Source organism: Sus scrofa, chromosome 15 (assembly GCF_054392235.1).
Source record: "Sus scrofa isolate SSC_HxYL_T2T_F1_AM1 chromosome 15, Sscrofa_HxYL_maternal_Yorkshire_Landrace_v2.0, whole genome shotgun sequence".
In the NCBI taxonomy this organism is placed as follows: domain Eukaryota; kingdom Metazoa; phylum Chordata; class Mammalia; order Artiodactyla; family Suidae; genus Sus; species Sus scrofa.
In genome coordinates, this window is record NC_139397.1 from 45,345,256 (window position 1) to 45,366,468 (window position 21,213).

Sequence of the window (21,213 nt, forward strand, 5' to 3'; positions counted from 1 at the left end):
TGCGACCTACACCACAGCTCACGGCAACATTGGATCCTTAACCCACTGAGCAAGGCCAGGGATCAAACCGCAAACTCATGGTTCTTAGTCGGATTCATTAACCACTGAGCCACGATGGGAACTCCCATCAGACATTCTTTAATCTTCTAAATCCCCTTTAGTTCCCTCCTGACAGCACCCCCCAAACATAGCCACTATGTAATCCTAGAAATAAATTTCACATTTAGCACTCCCAATCTCTTCTGCTAACCCCTAATGAATGTAACTAACCAGTTAGAAAAGCCCAATAATGAAAACTCCCATAAAATAATCTTCAAAACTCCTATACTTAAATTACTAAAGCACATCTTTATTTTGCAATTGAACAGTTTAAAGTCACAGCTAGAATCGCTTCACGTTTGCACCTGAACAACTATTTCTCAATCAAAATGAAGTATGGCCAACAAAATATGTATAATAGCATTTCACATAACATAAATTGCTCTTAGGACTAAAACAGTTTTAATGCAAACCAACATTTTTATCTTGTTTGCTGTTAGTAGTCATAGATTTTCTTTTACATGAAATTGCAGGAATTATAATTTTTAGCTGGAATTAAGACAAATCCACAAGGCCTTTCAAGCATAGTAAGCTGCAGTGACAAATACATAATGATGATTTCAAATTATCCAGTGTTGAACACATTCACGCTGACACATTTTAAATGAACCCTAAGCTTGTCTCCTAATCATGGGAAGCAACATGGAGATATTTTTGTGAAGTGGGGGAAGAGAATTAAAAAAATTAAGGGGCTAATTCTGTTTTGCTACTAGTTCAGTATAATCAAACGTGAAATGGTAGCAGATATGTAAAATTATAATTTAATTAGGAAATAAACTAGACTTTTAACTAAATGACTTTTTGCCTTTTATATTTACATATAGCACCTGTTACAAGAAAAAAAAATCCCAAATTAAAACAGCATCTACATAGAAATATTTTTAAAACTACTACTTAAAAATATCATTGATATATGTTCTAAAATTAAGCCTACACTGTAGAAAATAAAGACTAGCTTTTCTTACTTGAAAAGACTGCAAAATGGATTGTAACTGCAACGGCCTGATGCTATAAGAAACACTGGTTCGGACAGTTTCTATTTGCTTAAGCACATGTATTCTAATAACAGAAACTGAAAACAGCTTAATGTAAACTGTTCAGTCTCTTAAACTTGCCCCTCAACATGTGTATAAAGTGTCAGGACTTTGCCCCCTTCAACTTATTTGCAGTGAAGCATTGACTTAACACCTAGGCACGACTCAAAACAAATGGATTTCCAAGTATTCGTGTAATGTACGAAAATACAAAGCAGAAATGATTACAGTGAACCAATCTTGGCTGAAACTAGCTGAGAGAACTCAGTCCAGAAAGACTGTCAACTGGGTAGCCTTTATTGTACTAAATAAATTACAGAAAAGTGGCAAAGCTGAAATTACATTAGTAATCTTTTACATTAGCAAATGATCAAGAGATCATTGTAAAGCATTTAAACTTGGGTCCAATCCAATGAGCTCTACATGCTAATTCATTATATTTTTTCCATATTTACAAAACTCCTAAGATAAATTTTATCTTTATAAATTAAGTCAGTAGTAAGCATGAAATAAAGTGCTATTTGAAATTCAAGAAATCAATTTCAGCATTGAAATCTGACCTCCTCTACAGAATACAAGAAAGCGTGAATAACATTAACTAACTGAAGGGTGGGAAAAAACAAGTGCCAGAGAATCCCAGAATTGAGTGGAAATTCTTGCTCAGGAAGGCAAAATACTGGAACACAATTCCGGAGTAGAAACTAAAAAGCTTCTTTTAATAGAAGGTAAAATGGTGACTACAGTGGATTTGGGGAAACCACAAATCAGCACCTATTTTTGTCTCAGATTTTAAGTAGGGCTGAGTTTCCTCAATGACCTCATGGTGATAATTTCATGAAGCAATATGACATTTTAGTTAAGATTATCAGAAGGAATATTTGCTAAAATTTGGAAACTCCTGGTGTTGAAGAGGCCTGATACTAATCCTTTAGTAACTGTAACAAAAGTTAATGAAGGAAAATATCTTCTTCACAAAGACTCTACTGTATAGGGAAAATTATATGTTTTTTTAAAAAGTTGGAGATGGAAGGAGTCAAAATATTGAAGGCTCCATTGAGTGAAGCTTAATGAGTGTTAAATAAGTACTGCCTTTTAAAAAATTGTTGAACAAATTATCATGCCTGTTGGTTTAAAATGTAGGGTTTTTTGGTCTTCTGTTCAGCTGAATTAATGAACCCTTAAACACAAAAGATACCACTGGTCCAAGTTAGAGTTGGGCTCAGTGGTTTACGAGATTACCTTTAATAAAAGCAAACTATTTATTTGTCAGGGCTTATGCACATATCTACTGTGGTGAATCTTAGGCACGGTTATCTGGCTTCACCAAAGTTACACATTCTCAGAATGGTGTCCTCATTTGTGGCAGACACGGTGACAAAGCCTGAGAACTTCCCTTCACGGTAAACACGTGCAGCAGAATGCTTATCTTTACACACACTCCAGAAGTCTAGAATTCAATTATTTTACATTTTAAAACAGTATGCACATATTTTTTTTTCAAATTCTCCATTCCAGAGATAACACAAATCACAATGAAAAAGAACGTACATGAATTCAAATGTTTCAATAGTGATCGCTCATTTATAAAGAAAATTATTTTTCTTCTAAAATTGCAGTTTTTATAATGAAGTGGAAAACATCCTTCCTTTCCTTTTCAATTCCTTGCAAACTTTTTTTTTTTTTTAAAAAAAACCAGTATCTTTAGAATTAAGTCTTAATTCTAACATTTGGAAGATACATTCATTTCTTTACAGCATGAAAGACATACAAATATCATTCTTTCCTTTTTAAACAATGAAGCAAAAGAACGATCTTTTGTCCATAGAAAAATATTTTCTGTATCATTTACACAATAGCTAGGAAAATTCTACAGTGTTTAACTGAAACTTCTATGAGCATAACAAGCAACATTTCATTCTTATACTGAAAATGAGCAAACATTTTCATTCTTATATTGGAAATTTTAAAATGTTTTGGGAAGTTAAACATTAGAACTTCCTCCTGAAATTGCAGTCTTTAAATTGCAATATTGCTAATATCTTTCACTTTGTAAATTAAATAAAATGGTTTACTTATTTATTCACCAAACCATATCTAGTCAATGTTGATGGATTGCACCCTAGTAGATTCCACTTTTGGCTGCCCATTTAGCTTGGATTCCTACAATAAAGGTAACAATGACCACGCAACTTTAGAAGTCAATGGTAGACTGCAGTGGATAAACATACAAAAAAGTAGCAGCAAATTTAGATATGGAAACAGAAATATCTATTTGGTGTCAACCCACAACAATTTCACCAAGATTATAGAAATAAAATGTCAACTTTCTGGTTGAAATAGGACTCGTTTTTGATAATGTTGAAAGGCTTATTGTAGTAATTGCTACTGAGAATAAATGAAGTCTGTGTACAATAAAACATTGTGTTGAAAACAGTTGCAGATATGGTAAAGTAAGTTAAACACAAAAAATACAATTTAGGGGTTAATTTCATAGGCTCTTAATAAAATTGTTGAAATGATCTATTAGCAGTTAGCCCTCAAATAAGTTTTATTATTATACAAACTCCTTTGGATCTACATAATTCTCTAAGAACTTTATAAAACAGTTGCTACAAGCTATGCTGTGATCACACTGAGACACCAAGAAATCTTTGCCAACAGATCAGTAATGCCTGATATTTGACAAAATTAATCCAGTGGGTTTTAAAAACATAGATATTTTACTTATACGAAACACCAGAAAAGAATTGGTGGTTTACCAGCTGAAGCATGTTTGGGAAGCAAGCAAGATTAATATAAAGTAGTTACTTTGTTGATGTGGCAGCTTACATAAAAGCAAGCTGTGGCATAATTTATCTTTGTCTTATCATATTATTAGAGATGTTTGTTCCAACAAATATATATCTTAATGTAAGGGACTTAAATGCAAATTCATCTGAACTACAAAATAATTACCATAAAATAAAAGAGGTGTAAACACATCCTACATTACTATGGCATAAATAATTTCTATGAATTCAAAACTACTTTGGCAACCTTACCATCAGAATATCTTTAAATATTCAAAACACAGATATTAAATAGAACATTGCTAAAAATTCTTGTTTCCTTCTCCCTTTCTGATAAGATTATACAAGTAATGCTTTAATTCTACTACATGTTCGCATTATGAACATAAGATTATTTAATTATAAGTGGACACACATTCTAAATCTTAGTTCTATGTTGTAAGTGCTTCTAAAAATTGGTCTTCTAATTTGCATTTCAGAACATTTTCATACTGCACGTGTATCAGCCTAAATACTTTACAAAAGCTATTACTTATCAGGGAAGCATGACAAGCAGAGTAGGGGTCCTAATTAGGACTGCTTTTTAAAGCCTACTTGTTTTCTAAGGTCATCATAGTTATTAAGTAAAAACACTGCCTGAGTATATAACTCTTGAGCTGAAATAGACTAAAATTCACAAGAATTTTTGATATTCACATATGTTGCCTATAATAATAGAAGGTGAGATTGGATAAAATCTTTCAAGTTTCTTTCAGCTCTCAAACTGTAGTACTTCTAGTGGAGTAAGGAGACTTTTGTTCAAATACTTGACTAGACCTGATCAGATGTGCCAACACATTATAAACAACTCTATAGTTAAAATAATCCTTTACTCCTGTTTGTGTTAGCCTTTGTGAAACACACAAATATATAATCGCACAAAAGCATCTCTATGTGTATATATTAGTGCTTGAAACCTTCAAGCAGTTAGTCTTAATGGCTTAACATACCTTTATACACTTGAAGTGAGTTTTTACATAAAATTTTCTCTTTACTCTTAATTGAAATGATCGACCTCCCCCCCCCACTTGAGCCAGTAGACCATACAAAGGAAATTATTTCTTCATGCTATTTACGCTGCCTCTATTTTGAATGTATGCACTGGTTTAACAAATACTGCCAATTATTCTTGTGAATGTAGTCTATTCCAAAATACTCCTCATCCTATGGACACAGTGCTGACACAGATCAGATGTTCAATAAAACAGAGAAGAAAGGCTTTCACAAGCATTTCTGGGCTTTTACAAAAGCCCTTTGATTCACCAACACCTATTTCCACTTGTGAGAATAACAGTCAGCACTTTCTTGTGTGTGTGGAGTTGGGGGTGGGGGCTGGCTGCTGGAGGGGGAGAGTCGTCAAGATACAAGAAATTTGGCATTTTGGTCACACACTATTACTTTGATATGAATGGAGTCTAGAACTACTTGGTGTATGAAAGCTGGGATTATTCCTAAATCCTATCTAGATTAATGAACAGATTAAAAACTTCTCAGGCATAATGGATAAAGTCTTATCTGTTAGATGAACAGGGAACCATAACTAGCATTACACTTAAGAGTCTAATAAAGATGTCTTTTAAAAAGGATCTTTTCTGTACATAAAAATACTGACAGAGAGTAGCTTCCAGATGAAAAATTTATATGAGAAATTCAAATTTTTTTTAAACTTCTAATATATTATCATTTAAAGTCTGTCACTAGTGATTTAAAAAGGCAGCAGCGCTCATTGCCATCTATTAGAGTTACCCTTAGAAGTGTAAACGAAGCCCTAAATCAAGGAACATGCCAACCATAACATTTATCTGCTTTTATTTATACGACTGTATCTTTTAAATCTATGGTTGTTATATTCTGTCCATATTAGGACAGGTTAGGATAGGTTTTCTTTTTGATTCAGGTGAAAAACTATTGCCAAAACAGTTGTTAATTATGTAGACCCCCACATTTTACTTTTTCACATTGCAACTTACCATGATGTCATACAGCAGCTTAAATTACATTTAGCTGTTGGTAGAGAATGGAATGTTCAAATAAGACTATATATAGTTATTTACTAGCATATACTGTCTTGACTGTGAAACCCAGAAATAGATATGAGAATTTTTTTGGACATAAAGGTTATACTTTTATCTTGAAGAAATAAAAAGGTAAAATATTTTAATACAAATAATTTATTTGGCATCTTGGCTGTTAATATTTAGGAATTAACTTCCTAACATTTTACTATTATGAATTTTGACTATCTGGAATAACATCATTTAAATTATACTGAAAATTATTAAATGTACATTTTCCCCCATACTAACTGACATTCCAAAATATCTACCTTCAACTCTAAATTTTATCAAGACTATACAGAAATATTCAGAAATCACTAGTAAATGAATCTATTTTAACCATAATCTATATAAAATAATTGTGTAATATATAACATTTCAGTAGCTGAGAAAATTTCCACTTATATTAAAACTGGACAATTTTAAAGTTCTAACTCTCTGTAGACTTAAAAACAAAACAAAACAAAAACCCTGAAGAAGAAAATATACACATCCTTAAAGGAAATCAGATCCTCCATCAGGCTGGACAATCAAAATGCTCCCTATAACATGCATATAACTTAATACGTATATATAAACTAGAGTAATTTAATTGTACACAAAAATGACAAGAAAGCCCTCATTTCAGTTACTGAGAGATTACATTTAGAAATAATTCTGTCACATTTCATTCCTCATGTGTGGTATCCCAGCCAACAGACCAGTGTGAACAAAGCTTGATATGAACTGCAATGAATGCTGAAGAGCAATACTTAGTGACAGAAGTCAGTCACACAATCAACTGCTCTAAGTTTACCTTAGAGTATCAATATGTTTAACTTTAATGTGTATATCAGATGCCAGTTCTAAAGTTAGGGATAAAATAAATACGAAATTTGAAGAATAAAGCATCTTTTAACTTCGGCTGCTAAACTGTAACCCTTGTCCCGCAGGAAAGGAATGTGCAGATTTCAAATAATCCCATAGCAGCAGAGCGCTCACTCAGAGTAACACAAATTGTCTTGGCTTCTTGTGGCAAAATACAGGAATTGAGTAAGAAATAGGATTTCATTACCCTTCTTTGACTGCATAACTCTTGATACAAGAAGCTATTTTAAAAAATGTGAACTGATCCAAAATGCATAAAACTGTAAATGTACAATATACATACATACCTCCTAATGGGGTCAAATGAGTGCCTTTTCTTTAGACATACAAAGACGTCTCAAGGCACTTAAGGGGTTAAGACACAATGCATGCATTCCTTTACATCAAGTATGTGAAATCACATGATTTGGAATAAGCCAAACTTATGATAAATATAAGTTACAATATTAAATTCAAGAAAACTTGTAGATTCATATTTATACTTTCTATAAGATGCTGGTAAATGGACATGTGCAGCATTTCCTGGGAAAAGCAAATTCCACCTTTCTTCTTATGAACAGCAGGTCTCTATGGGGGGCGGGGGGAGTATAGGAAAGATGTGCTGCATCCATAGGCAGTGTATTGGCTAATATTGAGAATGATATTGCTAACGTTTAAAAAATAAAATCTGGTAATCAGTATAGTAAGAACATGAATCACGGGAAACACCAGAGCTGACTCCTGATGTTTACTCCTTTCTGCTTTCAAGATACAAGCGTACAACAGAGATGACGAGAACTCTGAGCCTCGCTGGCGGCAATTCTACCAGAAGGGGACTGCACGGCACCACCACAAAATTTCATAAATTACCCTGAACATACTTAGTTATTCACTATTTGTTCGGAGCAAAGCATGAAATAGTCTTCAAACACATGAATTACAGATTTTGAGAGAATGACTTTTTTTTTTTTTTAAACATAAAGTGCAACAGTGCTGAAGTTTTCAGTTTTTCTCAGTTCTTCATTTTTTTGTTTAGATGCCATTTCCTGCAACAGTATTATGGCACAGTGAATATAATGGAAAGCAGTTTTCCAACACACATCCTAGACCTTTGCTTATTTATTTGATGATGTCGTTAAAGGTTTAACAAATCCTTCTTCATAAACCTTCAAAATAGCTTCACACACAAATCTGTATTGACTCTGAAAAAAAAATATAAAAAACAGAATTGATCAGTAAAACTTGAAGCCAAACAAAAAAAGGACAAACATCTCACTTGGCTTGCCTATACAAGAAGTACAAAGTAAAACTGCACAAAGATACCATTTTTCACCAAGAGACTGGCAAAAAATAAAGTCTGATGACACACTTTGTTGGCAAAACTCACTCAGACATTGCTAGTGGGAATGTAAAATACTACAATCCCTATGGGTGGATATTTGGTAGTATCTAATAAAATTACATTCCTTTACCTACTGACCCAGAAATCCCACTTCTAGGAATTTATCCAAAAGATAAACTAGAAAAAGAAATTGAAAACATTTATTCATATATGAGGCTATTCACTGCTGAATTATTTATAATAACAAAAAAGCAGAAACAATTCAAATTGCCATTAATAAGGGACTGGGTGAGTAATCTGGTACACGGTCACGGTGGAATACAGTCTAATGGAGGGAGAAGGAATAAAAGTCTACAGCCTACTGCAGAAAGATTCCAGGATACTTTGTTACGTAAAAAAAAAAAAAAGCAAGGCAGAGTAAAGTGCTTACCATACATTACCCTTATAAAAGAAAGGGGGGGGGGATACAAATACGTATCTATCTCAATATATATGCTAAGAAAAAGGCAAGGGAAGGAACATCATTTAAAAAATGATTTCCTCTATTTACCAGAAGGAGTGAACAGGGTGCAGGAGAGGAGAGAGACTAGACTTCACTGAATATACCTCCTTCTTTGATAGACTTTACTGTGGAACTATGTCAAGATAACTCATCATTAGAACATTAAAAGCCTCTATAAATGGAAAACACAAAAGAAATCAATGTGTGTATCTAGTTGATGGCATAACAGAGGAGCTATTTCAAGACACTCTGAAACAGTAATTTGACTATGTATCTCTTGTAGAATATACATCCCAAAACAGAAAGAACTGTGGAGATAACTGAAAATTCTTTTTGGTAACCATACTGTTGGTAGTAGCAGTGTTAGTTTTGTTAGTGTAAGACTGTTGTTGGGTAATGTGGAATAAAACAAACAAGTACTTGTCATATTCTAGATATTGTAGAGAACCAAGATTCTTCTTAAAGAAGAAAAGGCACAAAGATGTAAGTAGAAAATAGTAAGTAAAAACACATGGTCTTGGGAGTTCCCATTGTGGCTCAGTGGAAATGAACCTGACTAGTACCCATGAGGATGCGGGTTCGATCCTTGGCCTCATTCAGCAGGTTAAGGATTGGGTGTGGCCGTAAACTGTGGTGTAGGTCGCATATGCAGCTCGGATCTGGCGTTGCTTTGGTTGTGGCTGACAGCTGCAGCTCTGAGTCAACCCCTAGCCTGGGAACTTTCATGTGTCTGCATCTGTGGCCCTAGAAATCAAAACCCAAACCAAAACAAAACAACACTGTGGCTGAATCTATATTGGAAGCACCAGTATTTTTTTTTTTTTTTTTTGGTCTTTATTTTTTGTTTTTTTGCCATTTCTTGGGCTGCTCCTGCGGCATATAGAGATTCCCAGGCTAGGGGTCGAATCGGAGCTATAGCCACCGGCCTACGCCAGAGCCACAGCAACTCGGGATCCGAGCCGCGTCTGCAACCTACACCACAGCTCACGGCAATGCTGGATCATTAACCCACTGAGCAAGGCCAGGGACCGAACCCGCAACCTCATGGTTCTTAGTCGGATTCGTTAACCACTGAGCCACGACGGGAACTCCTGGTCTTTTTTTTTTTTAGGGTCGTAGCCGCAGCATATGGAGGTTCTCAGGCTAGGAGCTGAATCGGAGCTTTAGCTGCCAGCCTACGCCATAGCCACAGCATCACCAGATCCGAGCTGCATCTGTGACCTACACCACAGCTCACAGCAACACTGGATCCTTAACCCACTGAGCGAGGCCAGGGATTGAACTTGCATCCTTATGGATACTAGTCAGATTTGTTTCCGCTGGGCCACAATGGGAACTCCAGGAAGTACCAGTATGAACTCATGCTAGGTTTGTTTTCATATCTCTGGCAATTTCAAGAGACAGATATTAACACTTACCCAAGAGCAAAAAAACCCCCAGTGCTTAGAAGGTGGTCCCTGAAATAAAATCCCAGTAAAAAGGACCAGGACTTTTGGGAGAAATTATTGATGCTAAGTCTGGGGTAGGAAATGTACAAGTGAAGCGCATACATCTTTACTGATGTCAAGGAATCTATCAAAGTTACTAGAGTCTTGACATAAAGGCTCAGGAGTCAAGCTGAATAGATTCCTAGGGACCAAAAAGGGGACAATTTGGACATGATTAAGGAAAACAGGTGTTCCTATTGTGGCTCAGTGGAAACGAATCTGACTAGTAACCATGAGGATGCAGGTTTGATCCCTGCACTCTCTCAGTGGATTAAGGATACGGTGTTGCTGTGAGCTGTGGTATAGGTCATAGACATGGCTCAGATCTGGGGTTGTTGTGGCTGTGGCATAGACCAGCAGCTATAGCTCTGATTCCATTCCTAGCCTGGGAACCTCCATATGCCATGGGTGCGACCCTCCTAAAAAGAAAAGAAGAAAAAAAAAAGAATTACAATGGGTTGAAACATAAACATATGTTTAAATCCACAATTTCAAAATAATAACAAAACAAACAAAAGTTTAAGTGGTTGCCATTGGGAGAGGCCAATGAACCAATTCATTGTATTGAAAACTTGTAAATGAAGGGAAAGGGAGCATCAGGTGTTCACCTTGTCTGTCCTGTATAGACTGTATCACTGGCTAACCAAACAGCAGATGAAAAGTTTCTCTTAAAGAAGTATTACAACCAATAAATAAAAAAGGAATGATAGAATATCATCATTTTACAAGCCCAATGAATTTATGATACGGCTACTGATCATGCAAGGCTGCTAACTTCACAAAAAGGAAGGTACAGATATCATGCCTCTTGAAGGAAGAACATAATACCACTGAAGTTGCTACAGGCTACGATCCATTTACCACTTCTGGAAAATATAGAGAACACTGCCTTGGGAATGCAACCAACAAAATCCAGACTGTGGGAAAAGAGGTAGCACAAACAACCTGGTCTATTCATTGAATAAATTGCAAGAAAAAAGAGAGACATAAGAGGAAGATACAGATTATATACATATATCTCCAAAATGACTGAAAGCAGTATCTAAAAGAGTTGTTACACATCCATGTCCACAACAGCATTATTCAACAATAACCTAAAGGTGGAAATTAACCAAATATCCATCAACAGATGAAAGAATAAGCAAAATGTGGAAGATATACACAATGAGCTTTGAGGGCATTATACTAAGTAAAATAAGCCAGTCACAAAAGACAAAAACTGTATGATTCCACTTATATGATGTATCTAGAGTAGTCAAATTTATAGAAACAGATGGTGGTCAAATGGTGGTTGCCAGGGGGCTGGGGGGAAGGAAAATGGAGAGTTGTTTAAAAAATCTATTATGTGTGGGAATTCCCATTGTGGCCAGTGGGTTAAGAACCTGACTAGTATCCATGAGGATGTGGGTTCGATCCCTAGCCTCTCCCAGTGGGTTAAGGATCCAGCATTGCTTGCAGATGTGGCTCAGCTCTGGTGTTGTGGCTGTGGCGTAGGCCAGCCGCTGCAGCTCTGATTCAACGCCTAGCCTGAGAACTTCCAGATACTGCAAATGTAGCTTAAAAAAAAAAAAAAATCTATTATGTGTGGATACAGATACAGATAAAGACCTCAAGAAAATAATAGCACATCAAGTGAAGCAACACATAAAAAGAATTATACACCATGTCCAAGTAAGACTTATCTCAGGAATGCAAGGTTAGTTTAACAGCCAAAAAATCAGTCTAATACACTACATTAATAGAATAAAAGACACAAATCACATGATCATCTCAATAGACACAGAACAAGTATTTGTTAAAACTGAATACCCTTTCCTTATGAAAACACAAACTAGTAAGACAGGGAACTTTCTCAACTTGATAAAGGGCAATAATGAAAAAAATCCATGGCTAACATGATACTTAGTGGTGAAAAACAGAAAACTGCCCCCCTAAGATCAGGAATAAGACAAGGATGGCTGGTATCACCACTTCTATTTCACGCTGTACTGAAGGTTCTTGTCAGGACACTTGCACAAGATGAAGAAAAGAGATGAGACAAGATGAAATGAGGTGAAAAGAAAAAAAAAAGAAAACCAAGGTATCTATACTGCAAAGGAAATAATAAACTATATTTACAAATGATATGATCTTGTATATAAAGAATCCGAAGGAATCTACTTTCACATATGCAAAAAATTATTAGACTTAATAAATAATTTCAGCAAGGTTGCAGTATACATGATCAATATGCAAAATTAGTTTTATTTCTATACCCAAGCAATGAGTACTCCTAAAATGAAATTAAGAAAACAAGTCCACTTACAATAGGACCAAAAAAGACTAAAAAACTTAAGAATAAATTTATAGAAACAAGATTAAAGAGAGTTATTATAGCACCCAGCAATTCCACTACTGGGTATATACCAAAGAGGAATGAAAACATTTTCACACAAAAACATTACACAATGTTAATGGCACCATTATTCATAATAGTTAGAAACTGGAAATAACCCAAATGTCCATCAATAGATGAATGTATGGTATATCTACTCAATGAAAAAGGAATGAAGTACTGATATATGCTATGGAATATATAAACCTTTTAATAGTATGCTAATTAAAATAAGTCAATTACAAAAGAACAAATTATAGGATTCCATTCATATGAAAGGTCTAAAAGAGGCAAACCTACAGAGACAGAAAGTAGATTAACAGTTGTCTAGGCTGGGTTGGGGGAAGGCTGGGGAAGGTATGGGGGAATATGGATACAGAGTGTCTTTTGGGGGCTGTTGAAAATGTTTTAAAATTAGATAGCAATGATGGTTGCAAAGCTCTGTGATATACTATGAAAACCAACAAACTGTACACTTTAAAAGGGTGAGTTTTATGGGTATGTGAATTATCTTTTAATAAAGCTATTCTAAAATTTTAAAAGAAATGATTTATATGAAACAATTATAAATTGGAATATTGGTTATTGCTAATATTAGGGAATTATTGTTAATTATAATTTGGTATGATAATGGTATTATGATTTTGTTTAGAAGGAAAAACACTCCTTTTCTTTTGGAGATAAACATTAAAATATAGACAAAATGATACAATGTCTAGGATTTGGTTCAAATATGGGGAGAGTTAAGTGGCAGTATAAAGGAAACATTCAATGTAGTGTCCACTATATCTTATTGTCTATTTTTGTGTATGTTTGTATTTTCTATAATTAAAAGCTAAAAATAATGACAGGCACCTATTAGATCACATATGTCAATTCACTTCAGAAACCATAATGCCACCAACAATGCTAATATTCCACATTGGCTTAATATAGAAGATAATCTTGGAGTTCCTAATGTAGTTCGGCCAGTGAAGAACCCGACTGGTATCCAGGAGGATACGGGTTTGATCCCTCGCCTTGTTCAGTGGATTTAAGATCCAGCTTTGCTGTGACCTGTGGTGTAGGTTGCAGACGTTGCTGTGGCTGTGGTGTAGGTCAGCAGCTGCAGCTCTGATTGCACCCCTAGCCCAGGTATTTTCATATGCCATGGGTATGGCCTGAAAAATTAAAAAAAATTTTTTTAACATTAACTCTAAATTTCATGATTCCTCTTCCAATTCTTGGGACATATTTCAAAGTCAGTACAGAATATAGTAAGTAGCTTAATTTCTATGATTTTTATTGTTGCAATTTAAGTTCTTATGTAAAATAAGAAAGGCAATTTCACCACAGCTGTTTCACTGAAAGCAGGTCTATCAAGATTCTCCAGTTTAGGGATACCACTGTTCTTAGCATTCCATTTGACTGATAACACAGGGCAAGTTCCTCTGTTACACCTGTTTAGGCAGTCAAGAATTAACATGCTAGCATGGTGTTGACAAACATTTTATGTAAAAGACTAGACAGTTACTTACTATCCAGTTATTTACTATAGTTAGAGTAATATTTATTTACTATAACTAATTTTTTAGGTTTTGCAAAGCACATAGTGCCTGCTGCAACTTCTCACCTCGGCTGCTGTAATGTGAAAGCAACATAGATATTATGTGAACAAATGACTATAGCTGTTTCCAATAAAACTTTATTTATTAAAAAACAAGTGGGGGAGTTCCCGTCGTGGCGCAGTGGTTAACGAATCCGACTAGGAACCATGAGGTTGCGGGTTTGGTCCCTGCCCTTGCTCAGTGGGTTAACGATCCGGCGTTGCCGTGAGCTGTGGTGTAGGTTGCAGACGTGGCTCGGATCCCGCGTTGCTGTGGCTCTGGCGTAGGCTGGCGGCTACAGCTCCGATTGGACCCCTAGCCCGGGAACCTCCATATGCCACGGGAGCGGCCCAAGAAATAGCAATAGAAACAACAACAACAACAACAACAACAAAAGACAAAAAGAAAAAACAAAACAAAACAAAACACAACAAGTGGTAGGCCAGTTTCGGCTCGTGGGCAGTATTGGCTGATCTCTCTGCAAGGGTTATTAGCTTCTTTTTTTTTTTTTTTTTTTTTTTTTTTTGTCTTTTTTGTCTTTTGTTGTTGTTGTTGCTATTTCTTGGGCCGCTCCCGCGGCATATGGAGGTTCCCAGGCTAGGGGTTGAATTGGAGCTGTAGCCACCGGCCTACGCCAGAGCCACAGCAACGCGGGATCCGAGCCGCGTCTGCAACCTACACCACAGCTCACGGCAACGCCGGATCGTTAACCCACTGAGCAAGGGCAGGGACCGAACCTGCCACCTCATGGTTCCTAGTCGGATTCGTTAACCACTGCGCCACGACGGGAACTCCATGGGGTTATTAGCTTCTGGCAGGGAATTAAAAAGAGAAAAATGTGGTTTGGCATATACATTGACAACAAAAGTCATGTTGAAAACACATGTGAAATGCATGTGAAATATGTAGTACTGGAGTTCCCGTCGTGGCGCGGTGGTTAACGAATCCAACTAGGAACCATGAGTTGCGGGTTCGATCCCTGCCCTTGCTCAGTGGGTCAAGGTTCCGGCATTGCCGTGAGCTGTGGTGTAGGTCACAGACGCGGCTTGGATCCTGCGTTGCTGTGGCTCTGGCGTAGGCTGGCAGCTACAGCTCAGATTCGACCCCTAGCCCGGGAACCTCCATATGTCGCAGGAGCGGCCCAAGAAATGGCAAAAAGACAAAAAAAAAAAAAAAGAAATATGTAGTACTTACAGGTGTTTGAATCATCATGGCTCGCTGATCTCTCATTGTTCTTACAATATCTAGTGGATAAACTGGTTGATTGCATTCAATGAGACACATGGCTGTTTCCATAGTAATAAGAACCCCAGTTCTTCCAATACCAGCACTAGAAAAGACAAATATGGGACAAAATCTTACTCATACTGTTCTGTTAAACTTCTTGTGCTTTTTGTGAAGAAAATTAGAGTACCAAATCATATTATGGTAGAAGAATTATTTAGTTTTAATATTTTAGAGTAACAAAAGTAGCAAGCCAACTGGAAACTATTTTGAAAACCAAAATAAAATTCACACTAAATACAGATTAAATGGTTTGTATCTACACTCTCTCCCACTCTTGGTTTTAAAACACAATTTTAAAAGAGTTACATTTCAGTTTTTAAAAGGTGAACAAAGTACAGAAGCTTACTGGAGCAATCTCTTTAAAATGCAAAGTAAGAATTACAATAATAAATCATTAACAAGCATGCAAAAGACAGCTATTTTACACACTCAAAAAATCAGTTTTTAAAGCCAAATTTAATTTTGATTTACCACTGAGATAGTTAAGAACAACTCTGTGAAGTATTCTCTGTGAAGGTGGATACAGTAGCGACGGGGACTAAGGATATGAAATGGCCAAATGTGTCCACCATTCCTGCATTTTGCCTCTCATATATTTGGTCTACAATTTGCTCTTAAAAAATGTTGGAAAGTTTAAGAATAAGCAGATACCTTAATACATCCTCTGAATAAAGCACTTAGTAATAAAGGTGATCAGGATGAGGAGAAAGTAATTTCTGGATCTCAATCTCTGGGTCAGTGGCAGTAAGGCTAGAGTCATTGTATTTGGTCCATTGGGGGCAGAAGGAGGCCTGAGTCTGCAAGGAAGGGAGTGGTCTGCTACTGTTCACTGGGAGCTCTTGGAAGTGGCAGACCCTGTGATGGCACTGGGCAGAGCCATTTCAAGACAGGTGAGATGCTCACCAAATGTCCTAAAAGGGGCCAGGAAGGAGTACCTTGCTGGAGGGAGAAATATAAACTTTGGACAGCAACCAAATTCCTACAATTTTGTATTTCATCAAATCTGAGATACCATTAATTTTAAGACGTAACTCAATTTCAGAGATGTTGAACTATAAAAAAGACAAACTTCTAAGAGTCAATGTGGTATTATTTTTACTCATGATAAAATTCCTGCCAATCATGTTAAAACATACCCTTTGCCTCCTACCTTCAGAGCATAACTCTGAGTTCTCTCTAATTATTAGAGTGACAACAAGAGCTTAAAGAAAAAATAAAAGAGGTATTCCTTTTACAAAAAACGATGTATGTAGGAACTCCTGTGTGGCTCAGCAGGTTAAGGATCTGGTGTTGTCACTGCTGTGGTTCAGGTTTGATCCATGGCCCGGGAACGTCTGTATGCTGCAGGGGCAGTCAAAAAGAAAAAAGAGACATATTTTAGTCAGTTAATCATAAAAGACAGAAAATAAAATACCTGCAATGAACAACAATAGGTTCTTCCTTGCCGGCCCTCTTATTTCGTACATGACAAACAAAATCCAGAAAGTCACTTGAATCATCAGGGACCCCATGGTCAGGCCAGGCTATATACTGGATCTGAGTGAGTTGACGACTCTCATTTTTCTAAGTATAAATGAAAAATTATGCACCTGACTTAGAAAAAAATCCTTAAAATATAAACATTCCTGTCATTTTAATTTTAGAAGAAAAGCAAAAGAAACTATCCACATTGCCTCCCCCTAAAAAGTAATGTATAAACTCAATAAAACCCAAAAGTTCAAGTTCAAGGGAAAAAAAAACATTTTATAGAAACACTTGTATCCATTTAAGCATCAGTTACTTGGATTATTCTTCTTATAAACCAATTTCTACATTTGTGAAGTAATTTTAGAATGATAATCAAGTAAACAGGAAAAAACAGATTAAGATCCCAGAGATACCTTTAAAGAAAACTAAAGAATTATTAGGTGTGCAAAAATTTTTTAAGGAAAAAAAATTGGGGGGGGGGGCGCGGGGGGAGGCCGCACACACCACATATGCAAGGTCCCAGGCTAGGGGTTCAATCAGAGCTGCAGCTGCTGGCCTACACCACAGCCACAGCAATGAGGGATCTGAGCTGCGTCTGTGACCTATACCACAGCTCATGGCAACTCCAGTCCAGATCCTTAACCCACTGAGTGAGACCAGGGATTGAACCTGCATCCTCTTGGATATTATTCAGGTTCATTAGTGCTGAGACAGGATGGGAACTCCAAAAAAATTTTTTTTAATGAACAAAGTTGGGCTAATCCTGATAAACACAAGTGAAATTACGAAAATAGGAAAATAAAATTTCGAAATAAATGTAGATTAAAAACTGGAGATGATAAAGATAAAAATCAAATCAGGACTCTCTTTTTTGGGGAGTCAAGAGTTGATATAAGAGAGAAAGAAAGGTATTGAATTTATATATTTTGGTTCAAATCTCAACTTTACCAGTTAAGACAGTATTTCAAAGCCTTACTTTCTTCAACTGAAAAATGAAATAACATTTACACCTCAAAGGGAGAGTCTTATATTAAAAGGATTCAGTGAGAGGATCCCATAAATCAGCCAATCACAACTGTTTGGAATCATATGTTCAATAATTGATAGATACAGTCATTCAACACTATGAAATCTGGTTATTGTCATTTATATTACATGGAGCTTCTAGATAAGATAAGACCATGAAAGAAAAGGTAATTAAGAGAGAATTCCCAGGAATTCCCTGGTGCTGTAGCAGGTTAAGGCTCCAGTGCTGTCACTGCTGTGGCTCAGCTTCGATCCCTGGCCCAGGAACTTCCGCATGCCCCAGGAGCAGCCAAAACAAAAACAAAAACACAACATGCTGATTTTCTTGCCTCTGTTAAAAAAGAGAGAAGAATTCCCTAAGTGATCTCAGTTTAATTTGGTAACTGATTTTTCAGATGAATTGAAGATTTCTAATTTAGACTATTTTTTACTATGTTAACAAAGAATTTAATGGTGCCTTAATCTACAAGAATGGGTAATGTAAAACCATATTTTATTATGTTTTGGGGTAGTATCTATCTGTCTGTCCATCCATCCAGCCACCCACATATGTATGTATTTATGGTAGCAAATTAATTTTCCCAATTATATTTCACTCAAATTTTAGAAACTGATTTGTGTCTTAGCATAATTCTGAGGTACTAAGAGTTGCAAAGAAAAGCCATTATAATATGTAAAACCGCCTTGGAATATCTACAGGTGGAGTACAATATAGGAACTATGCTGAAGAAACACACATCATTGTATGTAACCATATTCACAGCTTATCTATTTAGGAAAATGAAGACAGTAGCTTCTTAGCTTGGTTTTTACATATGACCAAGAGTTAAACAGTAAATATCCAATAAATCCAAAATTCATTCTGATAGTTATCTCTTGCCCATAACATTTTGAACCTTCGTTTAATTTTTTATTTCTTGTGACTTTAGCTTGATTCAGTGCCAGATCCCTTTAATAAATTGGCACCATTTCTGGTCAGTAAGGCCCCTTGTCTTGCTGGACTCTTTTAATCACACCTGGGGAGGGGTGCAGTGGGGGTGGTATGTGGTTCTCATTTCCATGGATGCCTGTGCTGCCTGCTCTTCTCCATCATTATTTCTCTCCTCTTCCAGCCTCTTCAGAATCACAGGAGCTGGTACAGGCACTGAAAGTGGGTGCACTGTCTCTGGCAAGCCTCACAAGCCCTCCACACATATCTTCCAAGCCATCATTTATTAGTCAGTTTTCACTTCTGGCTTTGTATTTGGAAGCCAAGTGGAGTGACCCAGGTAGCAGTAAGAAAAACTAACATGAGAAAGCTATAATCTGGAGTTCCCGCGGTGGCAGTGCCAGGATGCAGGTTCAATCCCTGGCCCTATGCAGTGGATTAAAGGATCCGGTATTGCCACAGCTGTAGTGTTGGTTACAGCTGTGGCTCAGATCTGATCCCTGGCCTGGGAACTCCGTATGCTGTGTGTGGCATGGCCAAAAAAAAAAGAAGAAAGCTATAATCTGCCTGATGTCAGAGGGTTCTGCCTATGATCTTTTTCTCCTTAATGAGAAAACTATGAAATTGATCTGCTCTACTCTTTAAAAAACTGGAATAATTGATAGTTTTGATTGTGCTTTCCATTTCTACTCCAACACTTTATTGATGTTACTTGGAGGAAGAAACTTTTATAACCAACACCCCTGGTATAATTTTTATGAATAGGAAAGGTATTAAGAGTAGCAAGTATTATTTACTAAATTATTTTTCACTGATCATTCATACTTACCTTCAGAAGCTAGAAATACACTTATAATAGTAGAATACATTTCATAAGATTCTAAAGTATCCCAACGAAGCAAATAGTTCAGCAATTTTTTTTATATTTCCTAGTAACTAGGACTCATCTTTTGAAGTCTTTACCTTGAACACAACAGTTCTAATCAATGGATATCCTGCCTTCCTACCTCCTGGTTAAATAGTGTCATCTTCCTGAAGACATAGGCAGTGTTTCCTTCTTCTGAGTGACAGGTGACTTGGTAGCATCCATAGGATGAACTTCCTGTGGGTTCTGGCCAATACTGGTGACATTTAACCTGATATCAACAGATTTTAGAAATATACATAATTTAGGTTCTCTAATTTAAAAACGTTTCAATTTTTAAGAACTTTCAAACTTACAGAAAAGTGACAAGAATAATTTAATGAACCCCCACAAACCCTTCACCTACATCTGCCAACCAGCAACATTTTTTTCTCTTTATAATAACAATCTGTTTGGATATATTTTGAGACTGCAAATATCCTATTTACAAGCCTCCACTGAATGTTTTACCATTCATGACTAATTCTTGCCTGAACTAATTACTACCATGACAGTGGCAAAATGGTACACTAATTTTGATATTTCTTTGATTTAAGTTAACAATGCAAAAGAATCTTCAGAGTTCCTGTCGTGGTGCAGTGGAAATGAATCTGGCTAGCATCCATGAGGACGCAGGTTTGATCTCTGGCTTTGCTCAGTGTGAGCTGTGGTGTGGGTCACAGACATGGCTCAAATCTGGCACTGCTATGGCTGTGGTATGGGCCAGCAGCTACAGCTCCAATTCGACCCCTAGCCTGGGGATCTCCATATGCCGTGAGTGTGGCCCTAAAAAAGACAAAAAAGAAAGAATGAAGGAAAAAGAATCTTCAACTAAAATGCCAACTGCAGTGTGACTGGATTACTTTGCTGTACAGTAGAAAATTGATAGAATACTGTAAACCAGGTATAATGGAAAAAATAAAAATCATTATAAGATTAAAAAAAAAGAAGTTTAACTTATCAAAAATAAATGAAATGCCAAATGCAATCCATTTATTTTCATAATTAGGATTAAAAAAAACCCCACTTTACTGACATACAATTCACATACCATTCCATTCAGCCATAAAATACACTATTCAATTTTTCTTTTTGCAGCACCCAAGGCATGTGGAAGTCCCTGGGCACAGAGATCAAACCTGTGCCATAGCAGCAGCCCAAGCCACAGCTGACAATGCTGGATCCCTAACCCAGTGAGCCATAAGAGAATGCCAATTGTATATTCATGGAGCTATGTAACCATTACTACAATCACTTCTAGGACATTTTCATCACTCCCCAGAGAAACCCATACCTGCGGGTAATCAGTGTGCATTTCTCTAATTCATCATCCTTCCTCCACTCCAGACCTAGGCAACCACGGATCTACCTTCTGTTCCCTATGAATTTGCCTTCTTTGGACATTACATATAATGGAACCATAAAATATGCAGACTTTGGTAAATG

At 36.4% G+C, this 21,213-nt stretch overlaps 1 protein-coding gene across 11 annotated transcripts in view; it reads right to left on the bottom strand.

The window, feature by feature from the left end:
• Positions 1-328: 328 nt before the first annotated feature.
• PTPN4 (protein tyrosine phosphatase non-receptor type 4) overlaps positions 329-21,213 on the bottom strand; it is a 190,332-nt gene continuing 169,447 nt past the window's right edge. For all 11 annotated transcript variants that reach the window (XM_084999633.1, XM_084999636.1, XM_003133309.5 and 8 more), the window contains 4 exons: positions 19,871-19,999; positions 16,857-17,005; positions 15,350-15,485; positions 329-8,066 (listed from right to left, as the gene is read on the bottom strand). In XM_084999633.1, the coding sequence (XP_084855759.1) occupies positions 7,980-8,066; positions 15,350-15,485; positions 16,857-17,005; positions 19,871-19,999 (501 nt within the window). In that variant the 3' untranslated portion in view covers positions 329-7,979. The remainder of the gene's footprint in view (positions 8,067-15,349; positions 15,486-16,856; positions 17,006-19,870; positions 20,000-21,213) is intronic.